Source organism: Vombatus ursinus, unplaced genomic scaffold, assembly GCF_900497805.2.
Source record: "Vombatus ursinus unplaced genomic scaffold, bare-nosed wombat genome assembly UNPS02000749.1, whole genome shotgun sequence".
NCBI lineage: Eukaryota > Metazoa > Chordata > Mammalia > Diprotodontia > Vombatidae > Vombatus > Vombatus ursinus.
Genome location: NW_020940527.1, coordinates 27,017,923 through 27,044,144, shown reverse-complemented (window position 1 = coordinate 27,044,144; position 26,222 = coordinate 27,017,923). Strand labels below are relative to the sequence as shown.

The following is a 26,222-nucleotide window of genomic DNA, read 5'->3' as shown; positions in this document are numbered from 1 at the left end:
ACTTCAGACAAATTGCTTTCCCCCTTGGGCTCTCAGCTTCTGCATTTGTAAAACTGGAGCTCTGGCTCTAACAGTCTATGATTCTTGTTAATCTTGTGATCCAAATGGGGAGGTATCAAATTGTTGTTGTTCAGTTGTTTTAAGTCATGTCCGACTCTCTGTGACCCCATTTGGGGTTTTCTTGGAAAAGATACTGGAGTGGTTTGCCATTTCTTCCTTCAGCTCATTTTACAGATAAGGAAACTGAGGCAAACAAGGTTAAGTGACTCGCCCAAGACCACACAACTAGTAAGTGTCTGAGGCCAGATTTGAACTCATAAAGATGAATCTTTCTGACTCCAGGCCCAGTGGTCTATCCACCGTACCACCCAGCTTCCCCAGGTATAAAATTTAGGAGGAAAATAAAAGAAGACCAGCATATCTATGGACTGGTAGCACAAATGTCAGGGGGGAAAGTTCTCATAAAATAGAGTAAAAGTAGGTTTTTTGGGGGGGTGGGAGTTGATGAATTCATATGACAGACCTAAATGGATCCATTTGGATGGGAAGATGGCAGTCCCTTTTGGCATTAGACATCACTTGCCCTCATTTTGCCAGTTTGCCTGTGATACAGAAAAATCTTAGCATCCATCTCTCTTCCAAGGGGATGAAATATTTCCAAGGAAAGTGACTTAACAGAATTCTGAGAAATACTCTACACACACACACACACACACACACACACACACACACACACACACACACCTTCAAGTCTTACTGTTCCTCTTTCTACTTCTTTCTCATTTCTGACCATCTGTAGCCTTTTGAGTTTGTCATTAAATTTGTCATTAAATCAGATGAGGTCCCTAATGGAAAAGCCAGTCATAGGGCTACCATCCTCCAAAAGGTTCTTTGGAATGACCAGTTAGCGTCAATTACTTTTTTTTTTAATGGAAACGCTAACAGGACAGAAATATATTTCCTACTATGAAAGGACAAAATATAGTTAATCATTCGATCAGTAATAAAAGGAATTAAAGAAAGGTAGAAAATATTTGGAGTATGCAACACACCATAGGCTCATAGGATTGTAGATTTGGATGTAGAGGGACCTCAGAAGGACCTTTTTAAACTCAGCCTAGCTTATGATTCCCTGGATGACTTCCTCAGCTTCTCCCCAACTCCTTCTACTTAGTATCCAGGGGAGGATTTGAATTCAGTTCTTCTTGACCTCAAATCCAATGCTCTATTGACTGAGCAGCAAAGAAATTGCAAACATGGTACCTGCCCTGTGGTAGTTTATGAAATGCATAGGGAGACAAGACAAATAGAGGTATCCACTCCCTGATATTAACTGGCCCTGGGAAAACATACCATTAGGTAAAAAAAAAATTACAAGAGACAATTAATACATGCCAAAAAAGATCAAAGAAGAAGGATAAGGATTCATATGCACATAAATGTTTATAGCAGCTCTTTTGTAGTGGCAAAGAAATAGAAACTAAAAGAATGCCCATTAATTGGAGACTGACTGAAAAAATGATGATACATGAATGTGATGGAATTTTACTATAAGAAATGATGAAGGGGATGGGTTCAGAGAAACCTGGGAAGACTTGAATGAACTGATGCAAAGTGAAGTGAATAGAGCCAAGAGAACAATTTATACAATAACAGCAATATAAAGGCAAACAACTTTGAAAGACTTAAGAACTCTGATTAATGCAATGATGAATCACAATTCCAAAGGACCAAAGATGATAAATACTACCCATCCTCCTGACAGAAAGGTGAGGGACTCAAGATGCAGAACGAGACATTTTGGGGGAATTTCTTTTGCTTATCTATACATATTTGTTCCAAGGATTTTATTTTCCTTTTTTCTAACAGAGGGAAGGGAGTTGGGAGGGAGAGAAAATAAAAGCTTATTAATCGAAAAATTAATGGTTTTTAAAAGAAAATAATTCATGCTGGACTGAAATAGTTCTTTCTTTCATTTAGTTTCCTATTTTACAGAGTGGGAAATGGAGGTGCACAGGAAAGAGTGAAGTACCATGTCCAAAATCAAAAAACAAGACAGACAGGGGCACAGCCAGGATTAGATAAATTCCTTGCCCGCTCAGTTCACTCAGTTGGGATTTTCCTCATTTGTGAGGCTGTCCCCAAACCAAGGATGTGACTCACTCTTTGGCTCGGGTCTGATGACCCTCAGTGAAAATACTGAACGTTCTCCTTACTACCTCTGAGTCTCCTTTTCCAAAGCAGGGTAGTGATTTGGGAAGGAATGTAATCAGGGCAAGGAGTCTCACGTGACCAAACAGAGCATTCCTGGACCTCTGGTTCCTGGGTTCCAAGGCAGAGCCCATGAAGGATGCAAAGAAGAAGGAATGCAGATAAGGACGTGACAAGCAGAGTCTGGTATGATAAAGAGTTCATTCATAAAAAGTTCTGCCCCATTGATGGCTGCATTTTCACACACTTCCCTGGGAAAATATGCAAAGCACAGTTTTTTGCAAGAGGCATACTTTTCCCAATCCGCCCTAATCCTCTCTCCCTCCGGCAAAACAGCATCAGCCTGACTCCTCCCAGAAGATTTCACGGCCCTGACCGACCCTCCAACCCCCAACCCTCTCAGAGGCCAACTCCCCTCCCCTTGCTCACCCAGTGCACTTGTTCCAAATACAAAGGTTCATGAACAACAGCACTTGGAAGCCTCGGAGTAGGCCAGATCTTAAGCAAACTAGAAATTCTACAAGTGAAACCTGACTGCCAAAGGCTTAAAGCCAGGCCTCACTCATCCACACACTCACACGCACTCTGCCACTAGCAGCTGGTAAAAGCAAGGGCCAAAATGAATCAAGAGAAAGGCAGATCTGTTTGGTCCGTGCCGTTTGGCAAGGGAAGCCAGGATCTGCAGAGAGAGGTAATTTGTATATTCTTTCAAGGGGTGGAAGAAACCACAGAAACAGCAAAACATCCAGGAATAAGGAAAGGATAGTCGCACTGTACTCGGCCTGGCTCAGACATATCTAGAGGATTATGTTCAATTAGTGGGTGCCATATTTTTAGGAAGGACATTGATTAGCTGGAGATGGTCCCTAGGAGAGCAACCAGTATGGTGAAGAGGCCCAAATCTCTGCCACGAGAGGGTGGGTTAAAGGAATTGGGAATGTTTAGACTAGAGTAGAGAAAGCTTGGGATGGGGGTGAGGTGAGGACATGGGGAGGGACTTGGAAATGATAACTGTTTTCAAGTTTTGAAGATCCGTCATGCAGAGGAAGTCCTGTTAATCCAGGTCTAGTTCTGTTTATCCCAGAAGAGAGAACTAGGAGTATGAGCTAGAAATGGCAAAAAGGCAAATTTAGACTTGTTGTAAGGAAGGACGCCCTAACAATTACAAAGCAGAATGAATGCTCTCTAGGGATCATGAATTTCGCTTTGCTTAAGTTCTTTAAGTACAGGCTAGATGACCAGTTGTTAGAGATGATGTAGTTCAAATACCCCCTTCTGCAAGATGTCCTCTTCCTTACGGTCTTCCTCCTGGGATTACATTCCATTTATGCTGTGTATCTTTTATATGTGAATAATTATTTTCATGCTGTCTCTCCCACAGAATGTTAACTCCTTAACTGCAGGGACTATGCTTTGCCTTTCTTTGGGGTTACAAAGATTAGTACATAGTAAGACTTCAATTAATACTTGTTGATTGACTTGATTGAATGATCCTTATTGATGGAGGAAATCCTTCTTTTTCAGATAGAAATTTGAATAGATGGCCTCTAGGCCCCTTCCCAACTCTGAGATTCTGTGACTCTAATTTTGTGCAATTTCTTCTCTTGAGGCCATTCTCTGTAGCTCAGTTCTTGGTCACTTGAACCTTCTGGCGCTCCTTTTGTCCTACCAACCACAATTCGTGAGATTGTCAACATTCCCAGGATAAGGCATCATCTCTACCCGTAACCAGGGATCATAGATTTAGAGCTGGAATATACTTTAGAGATCACCTGGCTAACCTCCTCATTTCATAGATGAACACACAAAGGCAGTAAGTGACAAAAACAGAATTTGAACTCAAGGTCTGACTGTATCAAACTTATTTATTGCACTGTCATTTGGACCTTTTTTAGTCCAATAAAATGAGCAGCATGACTTAAAATAATCACCAAGCAAACAAAACCTTCTACAGACTGAACAAATGTCTCACGTAGATCAGTAATAGAATTTTTTCCCAAATATATGTAATGCTATCACAATAAGCACTTTAAAATATTAAGGGAATTCAGAGTATCTCTTTCCTCAATCTATAGATACTAATAATATAACTCTTTTGTTGTTCAATTGTTTCAGTTGGGTGTGATCCTTCGTGACCTCATTTGGGTTTTGTTTTGTTTTTTGGGCAGATACCAGAATGGTTTGCCATTTCCTTCTCCAGCTCATTTTACAGATGAGGAACTGAGGCAAACAGGGTTAAGTGACTTGTCCAGGATCACACAGCTAGTAAGTGTCTGAGACTGGATTTGAACTTAGGAAGATGAGTCTTCCTGACTTCAGGCCCAGCACTCTATCTCCCGTGTCACCTAGCTGCCATATTTTAATTATCTTTACATTAAAGATCTACTGGGTCTAAAGGACAGGAAAGAGCAGGTATTGTCTCAACAGAGAGTAAGTTTTCCATCACTGAAAGTCAAGCAGAGGCTATATAATTATTAAGGACAGAGAGGATATTCTTATTTTAAGTAAGGGTTAGACTATATTACCTCTGATACCCATTCCAACCCTAAAATCGAATGTCATTCATTCTATAAGTATGTATCAAGCACAAGCTCTGTGCCAAACATTGCTCTAAGAGATGAGGATACAAAGATACAATGAAATCACGTCAGTTCTCCTAAGATCTAGGCTCTGTTTTAATACGCATCCAATATATTATTGAAGGGATACATTGAATAAAAGGCTGGTCTAAGTCATCTCTGAAATTTTTTTTTTAACTCTGAGGTTCTATGCAATCCTCAGGTTGTCTCTGCTGGTAAACTTGACTTGTGCATTTCTAAAATCCCCAGAGATGGTTAGTGGAGGGGAACTCCATTCTCTGACTATTGACACTCCCAGTTTCCTTCCATACCCATGCTCCTCTCACATACCTTCTATTTGTCCAAGCAAGTTGGAAATAAGCAGGGTGTGTCCTATGGCAGGAGCAACTAGGGACCAGCCCCAGGTACCCAGTTCCTGGGGACAAGTTCCTGGACAATGTGTCTTTGAACTAGTCAAAGCCCAAAGAGATAATTCTCCGTAGCATAGGTCCATCCATCAAGGTGACTCCTCCCTCTCTTTCACCCCATCTGCTCTCCTCACTTCTTAGTCTGACCACAGGTCCAGTCCCCTACTCCATCCATTTCTCTAACCCTAAGACTTCCTTTCTTCCTGCTTCAAACTCCTCAATGTCATGGAAGAGAAGTTAGAACCATCAGATTTTTGAGCCAAAAGGGACCTAATCTGACATTCTCATTTTACAAAGGAAGAAACTAAGGCTCAGAGAGGGGAAGAATGACATGACCAAGATCACATAGGTCAAAAGTGAAAGTATCATGAAACCCAAGTCTTCTGATTCCAGACCCACCCCGGACTCCCAAATAACAATAATAGTAATAGTAACTCCAATTTCTATAAAGCTCTCAATTCCATAATGAATGATGAGTTATTAGAACGTCAGCTCCCTGAAGACAAGGACTGAGTTTTTGCTTTTCTTTGAATTCTCCATGCCTAGCACAGTACCTGGCACATAGAAAGCATTTGACTGTAGGCAGTACAGATACTATTTCCATTTGACAAAATAAGAAATTAAGACCCAGGAATGATCATAGATTGATTGTGGGATAGGACATTTTCTAATTCAATAAATTTCCTCCCCTGCAAATGAGAAGCCTGAGTCCAAGAGAGGTAAACCAAGTGCCAAAGTCTTGATTTGAACCCAGGCCCTCTGATGCCAGATCTAGCAGCACCACGATGGGTTAAGGGACTTGCCCCAAGGATTATGAGCACCCAGATCTGTTTTCACCACATCCTCTATTCTTCTTGCATATCATCCCATCAGAAATGTGATTTTGAATGTTTTTGCTGCTTGGAGCTGAGGTCTGAGAATCAGGACTTGAGGTTTTCAGCCCAAGCATCTGTTCCCACACCTACTAAAATATACCTAATCAAGTAAGATTAGAACCATAAGGCAGCCTGGAAAAGGCAAAGTTAACTACCCTCCCAGTGTCTGGGTGGAGTTGAGAATGTAGCCCATTGTGGAATAAATCAATTTAATTCCTCTTTATTAATTGAGAGTGAAAGAACGTAAGTGCTTTAACTATGTAGCCAGCAACTCTTGCGAGCATGGGCCAGGCTCTTATTAAATTCCTTCCCTCCAAGGGAAAAGGCTTACAGACCACAGACTTGTGTAGAGGAAAGAGATTTTCTGCCAAAGAGTGGTAGGTTGGGGGTGGAGGTAGGGGAGAGGGAGGATATGTTGTTCTGACCCTCTCTTGGTGAAAACAGTCAGGAAGGAAGCTTAGAACACTTGATGAAAGAATAATGGAGCAGAGAGATCAGCGGCCAGGGATCTGCATGGAGAGTGCATGACTAGGGGCCACACAGAGAGAAAAGTTGCAGAATAGGGTGTGAAGATTTGAGCAAGAGACAGGCAATCTTAGAAACAGACTCAGCCCCTCCCTGGAAGCTTCAGACCCAGGGACGTGTCCAAGTACACTCCAGCCAGCTACACAGAGACACTGAAAGTCCTGAATCCTAAGAAGCTCTTTGTTTAGGCTACTTTGGTGGGGATCTAGAATGAGAGTGTGCTCACTGGGGAATCAGTTCTGAGACAAGTTTTACTATTTGCTTGGAAACTCTGTCCCAGTTAAACATTTCCTCATTTCAATGTGTAGTTCCAGCCAGGTCTTTAAGTACAATAACAAACTGGATGATCTAGACCCGAGTTTAACTTTAGAGGTTTCTAGTTTCAAACCTAAATAGGGACTGGAGTCATGTGATAATTATAAGCATCCAAATACTCCTATGTTGAATTCAAGGTTGTACAGAAAACCAGAACTGAGCTATGTAAATGTTAAACATACACAGACAAACTGGGAGAATATTGAGAGCTAAGGAGAATCCAAAATCAAGCATTCAAAAACATCATCATCATTATCATTATCATCATCATCATCATCATCAGAATAGCATTCTATAGTGCTGAAAGGTTTAGAAGCACTTTACAGATGTTATCTTATTTGACTATCAGGAGATAATGATACTATAAGCCTTTCACCATTCTTCACGAGATTACCCAATGAAATTCAAGACAATCCTCCTGGGAGTCCTTTATATATACCACCCTGTTTTCCATGTCTCACCCTGTCTTCCCAAGTCATACCAGGATAATCCAGTCACCACCACTGTATTATCTGACCCTGTTGTCATATCCCAAGAACAAGAATATTAAGTCAGGTGTATCTTAAACTCCAAGAAACATGTGGGCTGGAGTTGACTGCAGGTGAAGTGAAAAGCCATATTCGTACGTGCCAAGGAAAACTTCAGGGTAGGGGCCAACACAAGCCATACTGATGTTATTAGACAGAAGTCCCCCAGGCCACAGGCTGCATGTGTGAGGCTGGCCACAGACCCTGGCTTCTCCTGCTCTGCTCTACTACCAATACTTGGTTGTGATGTTGGAGCTCATTTTTGTGGCTAAAGCCTCAGTAACACAGGCCTCTCCCTTTTAACCCTCCTTCCACCAGCTGAATTACATTTCTTAGCTCATCTATAAAAGAGGTCTCTTCTGGGGCCCAGTTTCTACTGAATTAATTAAAAAAAAACCCAAAAACCAAACAATCTCTTACTACCCAACACCTCTCACCCAGATGTCTGGGTGTTCTTTCCATTTATTGTGTCATCTAATTGATGATGATAATGATGAAGATAATCAGCATTGCTTAGCTCTTTGAGGTTTGCAACGCCCTTTACAAATATCTCATTCAATCCTCAATCTCCTTCAATTCAAGACCCTGGGAGGTAAGTGCTATTACTATATCCATTTTACAGATGAGGAAACAGAGGCAGACAGAGGTTAAGTGACAGGTCCACACAGATAGTGAGTATATGAGGCTGGATTTGAACTGAGGTCTTCCTGACTCCATGCCCTGGTGCTCTACATTATGGCCCCGCCGTATTCGTCTATTTTCTTTTCTTTGAATTCTCCATGCCTAGCACAGTGCCTGGCACACAGAAAACATTTGACTGTAGGCAATACAGATACTATTTCCATTTGACAAAATAAGAAATTAAGACCCAGGGATGATCATAGATTGATTGTGGGATAGGACATCTTCTAATTTGATAAATACCCTCCCCTGCAAATGAGAAGCCTGAGTCCAAGAGAGGTCTATTCAAATCCATTTGACATCTCCTGAAGGAGTAAGAGAGGTAGAAGAAACTGAGAACTGGGGAAATAAGTGACTTAGCCCCTAAGCCAGGAAGTCAGCAGCACATTGCTCTCTCAATTCACATTAAGCATTCCAATATTCACTCACCCAAGAGGGGGGCCTTTCTCCAGTAACCATCTCGGACCTCTACATAATCATACCAGCACAGGCGGCTTTTAAACAGGTCCATAGATGTGAAATTCAGAATAATCTGTAAAGAGGTAGCACAGACAGAGTTAGGGGCGAGGGACGGGACTCTCAAGATAAACCCAGCAAAGAGCTTCTTAAACGTTTCTCCCAAGCCACAGCACAATCTAGTGTCCCTTCATGAAAACAAGTGGCCTTCATTTGAAAGTACTTTGGATACAGCAATGTGCTCTATAAACATATTATTGTTTATAGTATTAATAAAAGACAAGTAATAACTGTGATAACAAAAGTCAGCATGGCATAATGGATAGAGAGCTTGTTGCTGTTCAGTTGTTTTTCAGTCCTGTCTTACTGTTTGTGACTCCATTTGGGGTTTTCTTGGTAAAGATACTGAAGTGGTTTACCATTTCCTTCTCTAGCTTGCCTTACAAATGAGGCAACAAAGGCAAATAGGGTTAAGTGACTTGCCCAGGGCCAAACAGTTAGTAAGTGTCCAAGAACAGATTTGAACTTACAAAAATGAGACTTCCTGATTCTAGGCTCAATGCTCCACTCAATCCACTGCACCACCTAGCCATTCTTTGGATAGACAGCTAGCGTCAGAGTTGGGAAGACCCAGGTTCAAATTCCACCTAAGACATATTATAGTGGTGTGACCTTGAGCAGGTTACAACCTCTCTGGGCTCTAGGTGATTCTCTTAATACTATAAATTCCTGGGGCTGCTAGGTGGATAGAGCACCGGCCCTGGAGTCAGGAGGACCTGAGTTCAAATCTGGTCTCAGACCAGACACTTGACACTTACTAGCTATGTGACCCTGGGCAAGTCACTTAACCCTAATTGCCTTGCTCCCCCCCCCAAAAAAAATTTCTGAACACTTGCTGATTTGCTTCAGTAGAGGGACTTTCCTTACGGGAAGTTCCCTATACCCATGAAATCACAGATCCAGACCTCTTTCCCTCCCCCCCCCAAAAAAAAACTCCACCAAAGATCATAATAATGAATGTCAGGAAAAACAGAGAATAAATAGGGAGGAATTCGTTTCCAGGGCATTTTATAATGAAGAACTTAAATTTCTTAAGTCATACGGCTGTTGACCAAAAGAAAGAGACATTAAAAGACCGGCCAGGGGAAGAAAAGACTAGTGATTTGGCAAGAGATGAGGCATCAATGAAGTGCAAATATAAGGGAAAATCATGATCATTCCAACTGACGCAGGAAGACGGAACACTTTCATGCATTACTTCTATCCATTTTTCGTTGGCTACTTCAGTAATTTCTTTTTCAGGGCAAGTATTTCTAATATCTTTTCTCCAGTATCCTCACGTCCAAAAAGCCATTCCCAAGTTGCACCGTAGGATTCTACTTAACAATCTCAAGTGGTCCTCATTGCACTCTCCTACTTCCAGGCAGGTCAGAACAGAAAACCAGATTGGAATTCCCATTGTCTGCCTTCTTTGGCTGCTCTTATTTCCAGGTCATAGGAAACTGCCGTAGGAAGACTACATACCACAACTACTTGGCTCAATGCAAGTCGTGAACAGCTCAACCCTGCTTACACTCTCTGCGAACACCTTTATTTATCTCTTGGTGACCTCCTAATAGACTGTCGACACTGTCCTTTCCCTCTGCTGGCAATTCCATCCCTTGCCCTCAGTTTGAGGAGATGGCCCTACCTTCTGAGTACAAAACCCACTTGACTTAACCCAAGCCTGAATTTGTCTCTCCTTCCCTCCCCTCCTCTCTCCTCTCTGCCTTTACTTCTTGTCTCTTCTTTTCCTTTGGACTGAAAGGAAACTTCTCCCGACCATCATGATGGCTGTGCTGTCTACCCTTTCACCATCTTCCTCATTTCCCCCACCAGAACCTCGGACTCTACCCTCCAGACCCTGGGCTCCAGTAGACACGCTTTTGTTTCCAGACCATCTCCACGCCACGTTGCTATGTGTACCCCGAGCCCTGACTTAGCTTTGCATCTCTCCCTTAGTTCCTAGCACAGTTCTTGGAACATAGTCAGCACTATGTTTTGAACACAAGACTAATATAGATAAAAACAATGACCACAAAGTGATGCTGTTTATTTGGATAATGAATATGTTGCCAAGGAAGATTATAGTAGCTGGCATTCCCTGGAGAATTTTAATTGATTTTGATAATTGTTTACTAAGTCATGTGCAAGGCACTGGGAATACAAAGACAAAACAAAACAGAGGAGAAGGGAGGGGAGGGGAGGAAAGGGAAGAAAGAAGGGAATGAGAGGGGAGGAGGGAAGGGTGTGGAGAAGAGAGGAGGGCAGAAAGAAAGGGAATTTCCAATGTGGCAAGTCCCTCCACAAAAGTAGATCTCAACAGGTCTGTGACATAGTAGCTAAGTCCTAGGGAGTTCCTTGAGACATCTAAAGCTTAAATGACTTGCCCAGGATCTTAGACATTAAGAAACTTGCCAGGATCGTATACTGAGTAAGTGTTGAAGGAGGAACTTAAATCTATCTCCTTGACTCCAAGCCCAACATTATCCATCTCACCAACTGCATGCACACATACATACATACACACACACACACAACCCTACCTATACATATATGTATATGCATGTACGTAGGTATATATGTACACATATATACCACATATATACATGTATGTATGTATATTGGGGGGGCACATATGTCCTGCCTCTGAGTGGCTATGGGTATGGACTGAACCACATAACTTTGGCCTAATCACATTTGTCTACTAATGGAGGAGAGGGAGAGCCTAGATAATTGAAATTCCCCAATGTCTCATTTAAACCAATTATTTCACTCTCCTCTCCCAGCCTTCACCAGAGTTTATAGCAAGTAGCAGAACTGACTGATTTGAGCATCGCTTCTTTTCCTTCCATTTCTTCACCTCAGTAATGAGCTGTGAAAGGAAGAGAAGATGCATGGGTCTCAGTCAATCTCAAACCAGTACAATTAGTTTTTGAATAATTAACAGTGGTCTGTATTTTCAGAGGCTAAGGAAAAAGTCCACCCACCAATATTTACTGAGCACTTGTTACGTGAAGAAAGGGGGCATAGTGTAGTGGATAGAGGATAGCTTTGGAGTCAGAAGGAACTGGGTGTTCAAGTCTTGCCTCACACACGTGCTCCTGGGCAAATCACTTAATCTCTCAGAGACCGCAGAGGCAATCCTCTAAATGTCAGTTACTGAGGAGGTCCTGATCTGCATCAATAAAGGAAGCTTCTATACTAGGAGATCCACATACAGATGAAGTCATAGGTCTGAGGACAGAAGTTACATATTTTACAAATTTAAATCTAGATCCTTGGCACAAGCAGGACATAGAAGAAAACTACCAATTCAGCCAATTTGAGGATTCCCCCGATCCTGACCTTCTCTTCCTCCATCCTACCTTCCTCCTCCCAGCACCTCCAGCATCCATTGGGAAGTAAAGGAGATGAAAGTCAAAAATCACCCATTTTAGCAGCAAATGAAGACTTAACTTAACTGCCCCCTTCGGTGGTCTTTTCTGGTCTCTCCAGCTGCTAAGGTCGTTGTTATTGTTCACTCTTTCCAGTCATGTCTGAGTCTGTTTGAGGTTTTCCTGGAAAAAATACTGGAGTGGTTTGCCATTTCCTTCTCCAGCTCATTTTACAGATGAGGAAACTGAGGCAAACAGTGTGAAGTGTTTTGCCCAGGGTCACACAGCTAGGAAGTGTCTGAGGCCAGATTTGAATTTAGGAAGATGAATCTTCCTGACTTCAGGCCCAGCGCTCTATCCACTGCATCATCCAGCTACCCCAATCTCCTTCCATCCACCTTAGATGTGTCTTGAATACATCCAATTATCCACCTGTTGTGTTCCCTGTTGGAATGCAAGCCCTTGAGGGAAAAGGCTGTTCTGCTCTTGTATCTTCACTGCTTAATAGAGTTACTGGCACATAGTAAGAACTAAATAAATGCTTGCTAATGGGTTAATTGATCAACTCATCTCTCGGTTCCATTCCCATAATGAGACTTTCCCAAGCACTTATGGCAAAGCTGATGTATGATGGTCATAAATTTAGAGCTGGAAGGAGACTTAGAGGTTATCTAGTCCAGTTTATTATTATTAAACATCTGCTTATGATTTTTCTTTTGTATACTAATTACTGTTCTTTCTGATCTGCTAAACAGCACCTGTAATAATTAGAGGAATTATGGGTTAATGCATTACCAATGTCAAGAGTTGGTCAGGGTCTGGAGTTTTAAATTTTGTTTTGTTGTTATCAGGCCAGTTTGGCAGGCAGGAATAACAACAACAGTAATAGCAAATGTTTATATGGCACTTTAAGGTATGAAAAAAATGTGTGTATCTATACATATGTGTGTGTGTATGAATATATATGTATATATATGTATAGATGTGTATATACAAATACATGCATATATATTTTATATACATATATTGTGTATGTGTGTGTATATATGTATGTGTATTTAAAATTTCACTTGGTCCTTACAACATCTCTAGGAAGGAGATGCTATAGTTGTTCCCATTTTCCAGATCAATAATAGCAAGTTGTAAAAAGAAATCCTGTGAAACAAGACAGGAAAAGTGCATAGTAACCAGGTTGTGGAAGGAGGGCCTTATATTTTATTTGAGGTATAATAGGGAGTCACTGAGATCTTTGAGTAGAGGAGTGACCTGATTAGATCTGTGTTTTAATCCTATCAATCTAGCAGCTAGAAAGAAGATAGACTAGAGAAGGAAGATTCTTGAAATAGGAAGACCATCTAGGAGATCACTGCAATAGTATAGGCAAGAAGCGATAAGAGCCTGAATGAGAGTGGAGAAGGTGTGAGTGGGAAGAAGGAGATAGAATGGAAAAGAGGTGGGAAGAAGTAGAAATAACAAGATTTGGCAACTGATTGAATATGGTTCATGAGGAGGGGAAGAGTCTGACATCAAGAGTGCAATACTGGGAAATCTGAGGGATGGTTGTTCCTCCAACAGAAATAGGAAGTTTAAAGAAGGTCTAAGCTTGGAGGAACACATGATGAGTTCCATTTTGGACATGATGAGTTCCATTTTGGACATGCTGAGTTTGGGATGTCAATGGGACATCAAGATGGAGATATCTAGCAGGCAGTTGGTGACTTGAGACTGTGGTTGAAGAGAGAGATATTAGGGCAGAGTAAATAAATTTGAGAGTTGTCTCCAAAGTGATAATTGGATGCATGGGGGCTTATCACCAAGGGAGAGAGTGTAGACAGAGTAAAGGGCCCAGGACAGAACCTTGAAGAACCATGACTGTTCTACATAGCAGAATTACCTCTCCATTGCCCAATCTATGAGGCTAAGGGGTTATATTTGTCTGTAGGAAAGGTAGACCAGTTTGAATAGGATGAAAGATAGATTCTTTTTGGTAGTAGCATTTATGCTTGTGTATCTCAATACACTGACTTTTATGAAATATTTGTCAAGTTTCCAGTGGTTATTTTTGTAATACCTTGGCATGATTTTATCCCTATGGCTGTGCAAACAGCACACACAGACTTGGACACACTTACCTGTCACCATCTGTTGGCCGCTCAAAATACCACAGAGGGGGGCGGAGCCAAGATGGTGGAGGGAAAGCAGTGACTGTCTTGAGCTCTTTCCCCAAAGCCCTCCAAATACCTAAAAAAATGGCTCTAAACAAATTCTAAAGCAGCAGAACCCGCAAAAAGACAGAGTGAAACAAATCTCCAGCCAAAGACAGCCTGGATGATTGATTGGAAAGGCGTATCATGCCCCGCTGGAAGAGGAGCACAGCAACCCTGGAGCAGGCCTCAGAGGACTGAATCTCGGGCAGCTGTGGTAGTTTCCAGACTTCTCAACACCTGAATGCCAAAGACAACTTAGAAGGTCAGTGGGAAAAGTCTGTGACTGCGGTGAGAGAGGAGCTAGGTCTCAGCTGCAAGTCTTGATCGTGGCCCGAGGCCGCGGCTTTTTCCTGAGCTTCTGGCCCACAGACTGAGGGGGAATCAAGTAGCTGATCAGAGGGGGTTTGCAGGGATCTCTTTGCCAGTGCTGAGGCAGGAAGCTCTTGCTTTACCAGTGCTTGAATCTGGGTCACAGTTCTGAGGGGCGGTCCTGGGGCGAGGAGGAACGCTGGTGTGGTGGAGCTTGTTGTGGTGGTGGAGAGGAAACACCTCGCCCCTTATCATACCACCTTGGAAGAACTAAAAATTTACAGGTCCCTAGAAGTATCTCTGAAAACAACTGTACAAACCCCCGAAGCTTGGGACAGTATACTCTTCACATTGGAAGCAGACTTTTACCGTAACAAAGAGTTTAAAACTCAAAATACCACAGAGAGAGGAAACAGGAAAACCAGTCCTTCTCAGTTAGCAAATTCCAGCCAGGCTTGTAGTTTGGGGTTACTAGCTGACCAGCTGGGGTAATCTCTCAGGTTTCCTTTCAGTCTTATGATTCTATGACAATCATGTCTATCTGAGACAGTCTTGGATACTAGCTCACACCTCTCCCTCTGAACCAACTATATCACTGGATGCTCCAAACAAACATTAGTGTAAAAGCTTTCAGCAAGCCTCATCAATTAACTTGGGGAAGTTGTTTTCTTATCTACTAGATTACAAGCTCCTTGAGGGTAGAGAGCATGTCATATATGTATTTTCATCTCTGATGATGCCTAGCTCAGCACATTTCATGCAAAAGGGGGCAGCATGGTGCAGGGAACTTGAAGACCTGAGTTACGTTGGGCAAGGCATGGTTTCCTCATCTATAAAATGAAGATGATGGAGGGGAGGTCCTTCTAGCTCTCACCCTCTGAGCCTAAGAAATGTTTAATACTTTTTTTTAAGAAATCAATTGAAAATAAGGATAGCTCTATTTAACACATACGTAGAACATCCAGATTATGGCTCAAAGGTCCCTCTAGCCTAGGCCTACTTCAAATGATGATGTTATTTCCCAAAAGAATTCCACACCTACCTTTTCCCCAGGAGTGACAGATATCCTCCAGACACAGTGGGAATAGGAAGGATAACCATTTGGGAAACCAGGGGCAGAAAAGTTTCCTGTTGTGTCCTGCAGCGTCTCTCCACAGGCTGTTGAGTCAAAACAACAACAACTGTGATTTCTAGCACATGAAATTACCCAGGCAACTTACCTCAGCTCTCCCATACAAATTGACATTATAAACAAGTAAGGACTTCTGAATAAATCTGGGAAAATTTCAAATTCCCTATCAGAATACACATATAAACATATATACATATAAACATAGTATGTAATAATAATAATTATTATTATTATAACAGCTAACATTTATATGCATTTACAATGTACCAGATACTGTACCAAGTGCTTCAAACATATCCTCAAACATGCCTCACAACAACCCTGGGAGGTAGATGATATTATTAGTCTCATTTTATAGATGAGGAAACTGAGGCAAATGGGGTTAAGTGACTTACAAGGCACACAGCTAGTAAGTGTCTGAAGCTGTATTTGAACTCAGGTCTTTCTGACTTCAGGGGCGGTGCTCCATCCACCATGCCACCAGTTGTAGACATATGTACATGTACGAGTATGTGAGTGTGTATATATACATACATACACATATGTATATATATGTATATACACACATATATGAATGCATGTATAAACACACATCTGTATGTATATGTATGCATGTATATGTATATTTATATAGACTGTATGTAAATAAAATAATACAAGTTGTGTAGTTGGGAGCAGCTAGCAGACACAGTGGATAGAGCAGAGTCAGAAAGACCTGAGTTCAAATTCAGTCTCAAGACACTTAACTGTGTATCTAACTATGTAACCCTGGGCAAGTCATTTAACCTCTATTTGCCTTTTTTTCTCGTCTGTAAAATGGGGATAATAATAGTGCCTTCTTCCCAGGGTTATTGTGACAAATGAGATAATATGTCTAAAGCACTTGGCACAGTGCCTAGCTTCTAGTAAGCATTATATAAATGTTATCATTATCATTGTTATCATCATCATTATTATCATCATCATAATTTTATATGTATAAACATATGTATGTATATAGCTAGGTACTAATTAATATGAATAATGAATTTCCTAAGTTGGTCACATGTATTTAAATATGCACGATTGAAATTGTTGTTCAGTCGTTTCCAGTTGTGTCCGACGATTCGTGACCCCATTTGGGATTTTCTTGGCAAAGATACTGGAGTGGTTTGCCATTTCCTTCTCCAACTCCTTTTACAGATGAGGAAACTGAGGCAAACAGGGTGAAGTAACTTGCTTAGGGTCACATAAGCTAATAAGTGTCTAAGGCCAGATTTGAACTCGGGAAGATAAGTTTTCCTGACTCAAAGCCAGGCACCCAATCCACTGCACCACCCAACTGTGCCCTACTATTGAAATTAGGTGTATACAAATTAGGTCAACAAAACAATAGTAATATAAATTAGGTTATGTATAATATCATAGATGTAATATGTTTTATAATATAAATTGGGTATAACTCATAACTATTTGAAATTTTAGGTAAAATATGGTAACTGGTTCTAGTTCACTGGAAATATGTAATGCAAATTAGAATGATGTGACCACTTTGGGGGAATTCATTATTTCCACTAATTGAGACCTTGCATGATATATGTATATTACATATAATTTTTATTTGTTACATTATATTATTATTCTGTGATTCTTCCAAGGAGCTCAAAGCACTTGATTTTATTAATAATTATAGTTAGCATTTCTATGGCACTTTAAGATTTGTAAGGTACCTTCTACATGTTATCTCATTTGACCTATTATCACACGACTCTGTGAGCTAGGCGTTATTAATTGACCTAGTAGTTAGGAAAGAGGTTTCATCCAATATTCTGCTCTCTCTGATCAAGAGAAACAGGGAGTACCCACAGCTGTTTTGCATAGACACAAAAAATACAAGCATTTCAATTTTACAAATGAGGAAACTGAGGCCCAGTGAGATTAAATGACTTGCCCCAGATCCTACAAAGTAAGTAGAAGAGGGAAGATTGGAAACCCAATTCCTCTGTCTCTAAATCCAAAGCGCTTTCCATTCTATGTACCACACAGCTGATTCTGTAAAAACACAATGTTGAGTGAACTCTATTACCATGGGCAGCTGGTTCCAGAGCCAACCCGTCCAAGTTGCAGCTAAGGCTGAATGTCATTATCCCCATAATGTGGTTTCCCCACATGATGGCAAGTGGGATTTGGTCATGTTAATGATGTAACTGTGAAATGACCCTGGCCAAGGCAATGTGACCCTGGCTAAGGCATCTCACATTTTATCCCTTCAGTCCAAGCTCTTTTCCCATCAAATCCTGAATTAGCCAACAGGTAGAACAGATAGGCTTTGATCATGCTTCTTTTCTCTTCCCCTGCTTTCCAACATTTGGCAAAGGCGTTACTGGGCTACAAAAATGGCCAGAAAATGAGCAGTGGTAATAAGCCTGGCCAGAAACAGTAAAACCAGATAATCTCCCAATCAGACATGCCATCCTTGGACACTAAAGGGTTATAAACACTAATATCAATGGCTTTCCCCATTGTTCCTCTGTGTTTTTATTTTTTAAAAAATGACCCAAACGTAGGTACCTGGGACCTCAAAGTGGATGTTTTCCGGAACTTGGGGAGCATGTATTTATTTGATAGTACAAAGCCAATGAGCAATGTGGCAACAATTCTGTGTCCCAGCTCAATGCTCACAACTTTCTGAATGTTTATGACAGCAGCAGGCATTGTCATTCACCTCTCCTCCCCATTAAGGTGACCCTGAACCCTAAGAAATTCAAGAAGCCCTCCTAGTCTTCAATTCAAATTAAACATGGATAAATCTCCTTGCCTGCAACTATTGGGTGGAAGTCATCCATATTTTTTGAGCACTGAGAAAGCAAAACAGACCACTCCCAGTGATCAGACTAGGGAAATCCTAGAAGAACAGGCCATCAGTATCATTTTAACACTTGACTGCCAGGTACAGGCAGAATTCCTCGGGTCAACCAACACCAGTAAAGGTGAAATGGAAGTTGTTACTGCAATTACAAATAATCTGCAAGAATGTATAAATTACCGTGCGGCTGCATGGCATTTGCTAGCAATCGCGATAATGTTACCCTTTAAATCTAGCAAGGTTACATGAGATTTATGTCCTGCATTTCGACCCTAACACATTCCTAGATGACTAACAGTTGGGCTCTATGCATTGCCAAGGATTTTTCATAATGGGACAAGTCCCAGATTGCTCTGGGCCTCATCCCTGCCCTTGTTCTTCCATCAGCTAGAAGAGCCTCCTCCCACTTAGAAACACCCTCTGTCCCAATCTACTCTCACTCCTTAGAAAGCCAAGGTTTTCCCAAAAATTTCAAGTGGGTTGGGATAAGGGTAATGGGACACAACCATCCTAATTGCTGCTTTCAAGAAACCAAATTCACCTGAAGCCTTTCAAAGGATTTAACAAACAAAGCACTCCCAAGCCTAGCAGTGCCAAAATGTCAGCTATTACCAGGGTTACACAGAACGCAAGTAGCATCTCACATAGTATCACCTCCCTGGAAACACCGGCTAAGTGCCTTTTGAAATGATCGCAAGGATACAAAGACTCTCGGAGACCTCAGACCACCAGAGAGCAACTGAGTTGCTACAGAACCCTGGACTTGCAGCATTCTGGTGCTCTCTCTAGGATTTCCAAGTTCTTTCAGCAAAGGGAAATGTTCCCTAATAGAGAATGAGTTTTGATATAGAGCTGAGCGGAATGAATGGCAGTCACTGCAAACGACTGTGATTACCTGGGCACTTGTACAGCTTCCTGGCTTGGGCTATGTCTCCCTGGCTGAGCCGAACTCGCTGGCCGATGGTCGGTCGAACACCATTGTCATCTCGGCGGGGGAGAATCGTGTCTAAGAAAACTCCTCTATGGGGGGGGGAATAAAATTTTTTTTAAAAGTGAGCCCATGAGGCTATCTGAGCTCAGAGTTCCAGTCCCCTCTTCCCTTCCCTGTAATCCCATCAACATTCCTACCCACCCTTGAGGCTCCCCAGGGTACCCCTCCCCCCCATGACTAAATAGGTTTCGTTCATCCATGTGCTTATGTTTTAACATTCTAGTTTATCAGCTGCCAGCTCACTTTCCAGTGGGAAAACAGCTCTGCCAAGTTTGTCAAATCTTCTGCAGGCCTGATGGGCTAAGTGCGTCTATATTGATGTAAACTGAGCATTTCAGTGACTCATTAAAGGCTTAAGAGTGGGCGTTTTATAGACTTCGTGCCACTACCGCACCAAATAACTCAGAGCCATCAGAAAGAGCATGTGGACCGTCCCAGAGTGTGCTGCAGTGTTGCTACATAGCAGATGTTGCATAAACACTTGTCCATGGGCTGATTGATACAGAGGACACATATCAGGGTAGGGGTGGAAAGGCTCCATCATGTGAGAACAAGGAAAATGTGTAATGTTCCTACTATGCGGAATGTTACTAACAAATTAGCCTAAGTGGTTCGCCAGTCCCCTAGATATGAAGGATTTACAAGAAACTGCTCCAGCCTAGCTATCTATAAGCTCAGGAGAGTAAACAGCCTCACTAGTGATGGTACTATGCACCAGTGAACTGCTGGATGCTCATACCCACCTCCCTCCATCTTCACATCCTTTTCCAAAAACAGTTTTCCATTATATAAGAAATCCCAAGAGTTCACACCCATTGCTTTGTCATTAGGAAAACCATCACCAAAGAAGATCACAGGAGATCCTTCTTTGCCATAAGGCAAAGCAGATTTACAAGCTCACAAGTAGGATCGCAGCCTTAGAACCTGAAGGAACCTTAAGGGTCACCTAGCACAACCCCCTCATTTACAGATGAGGGAGGTGAGGCCCAGGAAGGATAAATGGATAAGGATAAGGCCCAAGATCACAAAGGCAGTAAGTTCAAGAGGTAGAGTTTGAAACTAGGTCCTCTGCTTCCAGACCTTGTGTTATTTCCAAGAGCCATAAGAGAAGTAAAGGCTGTAAGGAAGGCCTAGGAGCATAAATGTTTGGAGAATGTCCCCTCTCCCATTGCTTGGCATGAGTCTGCGAGGGAAGATGCCATTTTGCGTACAGGGGATTTTTCTTTGTTATTTGCCTTGATATTATATGCAATTGAATGCCTTTTGCTCTGAATTAATGTATGACTGGGCTTTTTCTTGTATAATGAGGAGCATCGGTGGGGGCTCAAAGCTGTGAATTTAAATTCACCTAATAGTACCATAAACCTGGTTGTAACTGATGAAGGAGATCAAACTATGATGATGATGATGATGATAGAAATGTATATAACATCTTAAGGTCTGCAAAGCACTTGGCATAATAATACTTGCAGGGTTTTTGTTAACAAAGTACATTATAAATCTTAAAATGCTACATATGTCTCTTCTTATTCCATTTAAAAATATATTTGTTTTAAAAGAGGAAGGGGAGAGGGGAGAAGTACAAGAGGAAATATATCAATAACAATCTACTTTCTCCCATTTTATTTTTTTTAATTTTCAGTTCCAAATTCTCTTCTTCCCTCAGCTCCCTCCGTCATCCGTTGAAAAGGCAAGAAATGTGACACCCATTATACATATGAAGTCATGCAAAACAAATTTTTACATTAGTCAAATAATAATCTATTTTTTGAAAGAAAAAAAGATGCGATCTAAATGTTAACTACTAAATAACAGTAGTGTTGGGAGAAAGTAATCATACCATCTTAGAGCTATGATTTGTATATGTTTGGACAGGAAAGTGGTGATCACAATATTCTCATGAGCAAGATGAGGGAGGGTGAATACCTAGGTCTTAAAAATCAACTATATCCTTTTTGTCCTGATTCTTCTTTCACAACATGACTAATGTGGAAATATGTTTAATATGATTACACATGTATAACCTATATCAGATTGCTTGCCATCTTGGGGAGAGGGGAGAAGAATGAGGGAGGGAGAAAAAAAATTTGGAACTCAAAATCTTATATAAGTGAATATTGAAAATTATCTTTACGTGTAATTGGAAGAAATAAAATACTATTAAATGGGGGGAAAATCAGCTACACAAGAACAAGATAAGGGAAGAGAGGCTAGAAAAAAGTTCATATGAAAAAGTCCCGGGGATCTTAGTAGACTGTGAATTCAAAATGAGTCAACTGTGTGACATCCTGGCCAAAGAATGCCCATCTAAACTCAAGCCTACATTAAAAAGAACAGAGTATCCCTAATGAGGGAGATAACAGTCCAGACCACATCTGAGTATTATGTTGTGGTTTAGTAAAGACATTGGCTAAATTGAGTATGTCCAGAGAAGAGAAAGTAGGATGGTGAGGGGCTCAAGAAATATGGCATATAGAGAATAGTTAAATGAATTTGAGGATGTTTGTCCTGGAAAAAAGATGACTTCAAATATTTCAAAGCCTGTCATGTGGAAGAAGCACAGGACTTATTTGTGTGGTCCCAGACATCAATACTAAGATTGATGACATTTGACAAAGTCTCTTATGCTATTCTTGAGGGCAAGATTAAGAGATGATTGCTAGACAATGGTACATTAGGTTATATAGTTGGATCCAGAAGTGATCAAATGACCAGGCCCAAAGAGTTGTCATTAATGGATATATGCCAGTTTGAGGATGATATCAAGGCAGCTAGGTGATGCAATGGATAAAGGACACCTGAGTTCAAAACTGGCCTCAGATACTAGCTGTGTGATCCTGGACAAGTCACTTAAGCTCTCTGTGACTTAATTTCCTCATCTGTAAAATCAACACCTTTTCAGGTGACCGCCTTGTTTCTCTACTAAGAAAAGTGAGGTTATTTGATGTAAGTATCTTCTTCTTTTCAAATTCTTTTTACCTCAAGCACCTACCTCTCAGGGTTGTTGTGAAGATAAAATGAGATAATATTTATAAAGTGCTTTGCAAACCTTAAAGCACTATACAAATGCTTATAATAAAAATAAATGGTTATTATATAAAAGTACTAAATATAAATGTTATATTATTATGATAGCTATTAGTACTCTAAGGCTCTGTCCTTAATCCTATACTGTTCAACATTTCTGACTTGGATGAAGATGGCATGCCTATCAGATTTGGAAGTGACATGAATTTGAGAGGAGAAATATAGCTAATATAATGGATGATAGAGTTAGGATCCTCCCAAATCCCATCAGCCTAGAGCAATGAAGCAAATCTCTTAAGATTAAATTCAATAGCAATCAATGTAAAGTTCAAATAATTGATTTCATAATGAAAAGGATGGGGGAGGCACAGTTAAACATAATTTGCGTGAAAATGCACACTCCTCCTAAACCTTTTCTTTACCATCAGAGATCTTCAATCTCTCCAGCCCCGAGATGCTTACCCCTGCATTGACTTCACTCTCCTCTCTCTCCAATCTCAACCTAATCTTTTCATTTCATCTCTAAACTGTCCCTTGCTCTTGAATCTCTTGCCCCTTTGTTCTATCTCAATCCATTCATCTGTTGCCAAATTTCAGCCCTGGATTATTCTCACCACCAGGTTTCTCTTCTACTACTCACCAGCCAATGAATATTGCTGAAGGAAATCTCAGTTGTGCTCTCTGCGTAGATTATAAATTCATGCTATCCAACTTTAACTGGTCCCTCACTATAGCAAGGCAGTCATTTTATTTCAGTATTTTTATTTCAACTGATTCCCTATCTCACTTCCCACAGAGGCTATTCCAAACTTCTGAAGCCTCCTATAACACCCTTTTCAGTTGACCACCTTGTCTCTTTACTGAGAAAAGTGAGGTTATTTGATGCGAGCATCATCTTCTCAAATTCTTTTTACCTCAAGATGCTCTGACATTCTCCCCTTTCTCACCTCCTTTTCTCCAGTCTGTGATGGAAAAAAAAAATGGCCTTCCTCACCAAGGCCAACTTCTCCACTTACGGACTTGATCCTATTCCCTAGCATATTTTCTAGTAGAATACTTCCTCAATCATTCCCTGCCCCTTTTCATATCTTCATCTCTCCCAATCTAATGATTTTTTTGCCAACTGCCTTCAAATATACTCAAGTCCTTCCATCCTTAAAAAAGTCTTTACTAGACCCTACCATCCCCTCAAGCTATTATCCTATATCTTTCCTCCTTTTCTCATTGAAATTTCTTGGGGGGAAAAAATCTAAACTTACTGTCTCCACTAATTCTCCTCTCATTTACTTATCAACCTTTTGCAATCTGCCTTATGACCTTATCATTCAATTGAAACTGCTATTTCCAAAGTTACCAACAATCTCTTAATCACCAAATCTTCCAGTCTTTTCTCAGTCCTCCTTCTTTCTGAACTATCAGCTACACTACACATTACTGACCACACTCCCCTCCTGGATACTGTCTCCTCTGGGCTTTTGTGATACTTTCCTGCTGGTTCTCCTTCTACCTGTATGATCATTACTTCTCAGTCTCCTCTATTGGTTTATTATCCATATCACTCCTCCTAACTGTAGGTGTCCCCTAAAGTTCTGTCCTAGGCTCTTTTCTCTTCTACCCCTACATTCATTCTTGTGGCAGCCTCATCAGTTCCCATGCGTTTAACTAGGACTCCCAGACATATTTCTGTTCCTAGTCTCTTCCCTGAGTTTTAGACCATCGTTACCAATTGCGTAATAAACATTTCAGATCTGATAGCTCAGAGACATCTCAAATGCAATATGCCCAAAACTTATCTCATTATCTTTTCCCAAAAATTCTCTTCTCTTCCAAACTTTGCTATTTTTGTGGAAGGCACCACCATCTTTCCCGTCTCCGGGTCCATAATCTCAGCTGCATTATATTCCACTCCTCACTCACCCCACAAATTTAATCAGATACAAAATTTCACCATTTCTATCTTTACAACAGCTTACATCTCACATCTTACCGCTTCTCTCTACTCACCACAACTATCACTTTAGTTGAGGTCCCCATCACCTCTCACCTAGATTATTGCAAAAGCCTCCTACTTAATCTCCCTGTCTCAAGTCTCTCACCACTCCAGTCCACCACTGATGCCAGAAGTAATTTTCCTTTAGTACATATCTGACCTCCTTGCCTCCTGCACTCTATGACCCAGCCAAACAAGCCTCTGTTCCTCACACACATGAAACTCGACCTTTCATCTCCATGCCTTCACACATGCTAGGAATGCAATCTCTATTTCCCACCATGTCACAGTCCCTCTCTTCCTTTAAAATGTATCTCAAGTACCATATTCTACAGGAAGCCTTTCCTGATCCCTCCCCCCTCTCCCAAACTATCTTGTATTTAACTACTTTATACATATATTTGTATTTGCTCAATTTATATTTGTGCTATATAGGTTTAGAAATGTAAACCTATCTGCCAAGTGGAATATAAGCTCTTTATTAGAAGGAATTCTTTCATTCTTTGTACTTAAATCTCAGGCACCTGGTACACAGAGCTTGGCACTATGAATAAGGGCTGATTGACTGTTTGATAACATATAGACACAAAAAGTCATCTAGAGTTCTAAGAGTATATGTGTCTTGCCAGGGCCATGTCTTAGCCAGTATGTGTGAGGGTCATAACTGGAGTCCAGGCCTTCCTGGCTTTGAAGACAGTTCTCAATCCAAGGGCCTCAGACTATATATGCTATGCTAATAGTATTGTAGTCGATGTTGAGAAATATAACAATCAGAATGAAAACAGTCCCATTAGACTGCACTGTAGACTACACTGATCAGACCACACTGGAATTATCGTGTTCGAGCCCCAAGGCCATTTTGGAAGGTATTGACCATCTGGAAGATAACCAGATGAGGATAACCAAGATGGTGAGAGGACTGAAGACCATGTAAGGATTGATTGAAGAAACTGGGAATGTGCACCCTGGAGAAGAGAAGACTTGAAAGTCTGAGGGAGAGGAGGAGGAAACAGGATGCCAACTATTTTCCATCCTTGGAAGGGTCATCATGAGGAAGAAGTGCTAGATTTGTTATGTTTGGTCCAAGGGGGCAGAACAAAGAGGAATGGGTGAAAGTTGTAGAGAAAGAAATTTGGGCTCAGTGTAAGGAAAAACTTTCTAGTAATGATAACTGCCCTAGAGAGGGAAGTGGATTGGGCCACCTTGGCGTTCACTCTCACTGGGGGTTTTCAAATGGAAAAGAAATGATCATTGCCTACAATGTTATAGAAAACATTCTTGGTCAGTTATAGATTGGACTAGAAGGCTTTTGAGGTCCCTTCCTACTGTTCAGTGGCTCCCTATTACCTTCAGGATCAAAAACAAAATTCTCTATTTGACTTTCACAACCCAGCCCCTTCCTATCTTGCTAGTCTCCTTACATTTTGTTGTTTGTTAGTGTTCAATTGTTTTCAGCCACGTCTGATTCTTTTTCCATTTCCTTCTCCAGCTCATTTTACAATTGAGGAAACTGAGGCAAAGAGGGTTAAGTGCCTTGCCTGAGGTCACACAGCTAGTAAGCATCTGAGGCCAGATTTGAACTCAGGAAGATAAGTCTTCCTGACTTCAGGCCTAGCACTCTATCCACCACTCCACCTAGCTTCCCTCCTTACACTTTATTCTCTTTCATATATTCTATAATCCAGCAGCAATGATTTTTTTGCTATTCCTCACCCATAATACAGCATCT

General features: G+C 41.1%; 1 protein-coding gene across 1 annotated transcript in view; it reads right to left on the bottom strand.

Annotated features, from left to right (window-relative positions):
- The window catches only part of TLL2 (tolloid like 2), a 161,407-nt gene that overhangs the window by 43,714 nt on the left and 91,471 nt on the right, over window positions 1-26,222 (bottom strand). The window contains exons 8-10 of the mRNA XM_027860758.1: window positions 19,381-19,505; window positions 15,551-15,666; window positions 8,550-8,652 (exon numbers count right to left, since the gene is read on the bottom strand). Of these exons, the coding sequence (XP_027716559.1) occupies window positions 8,550-8,652; window positions 15,551-15,666; window positions 19,381-19,505 (344 nt within the window). The remainder of the gene's footprint in view (window positions 1-8,549; window positions 8,653-15,550; window positions 15,667-19,380; window positions 19,506-26,222) is intronic.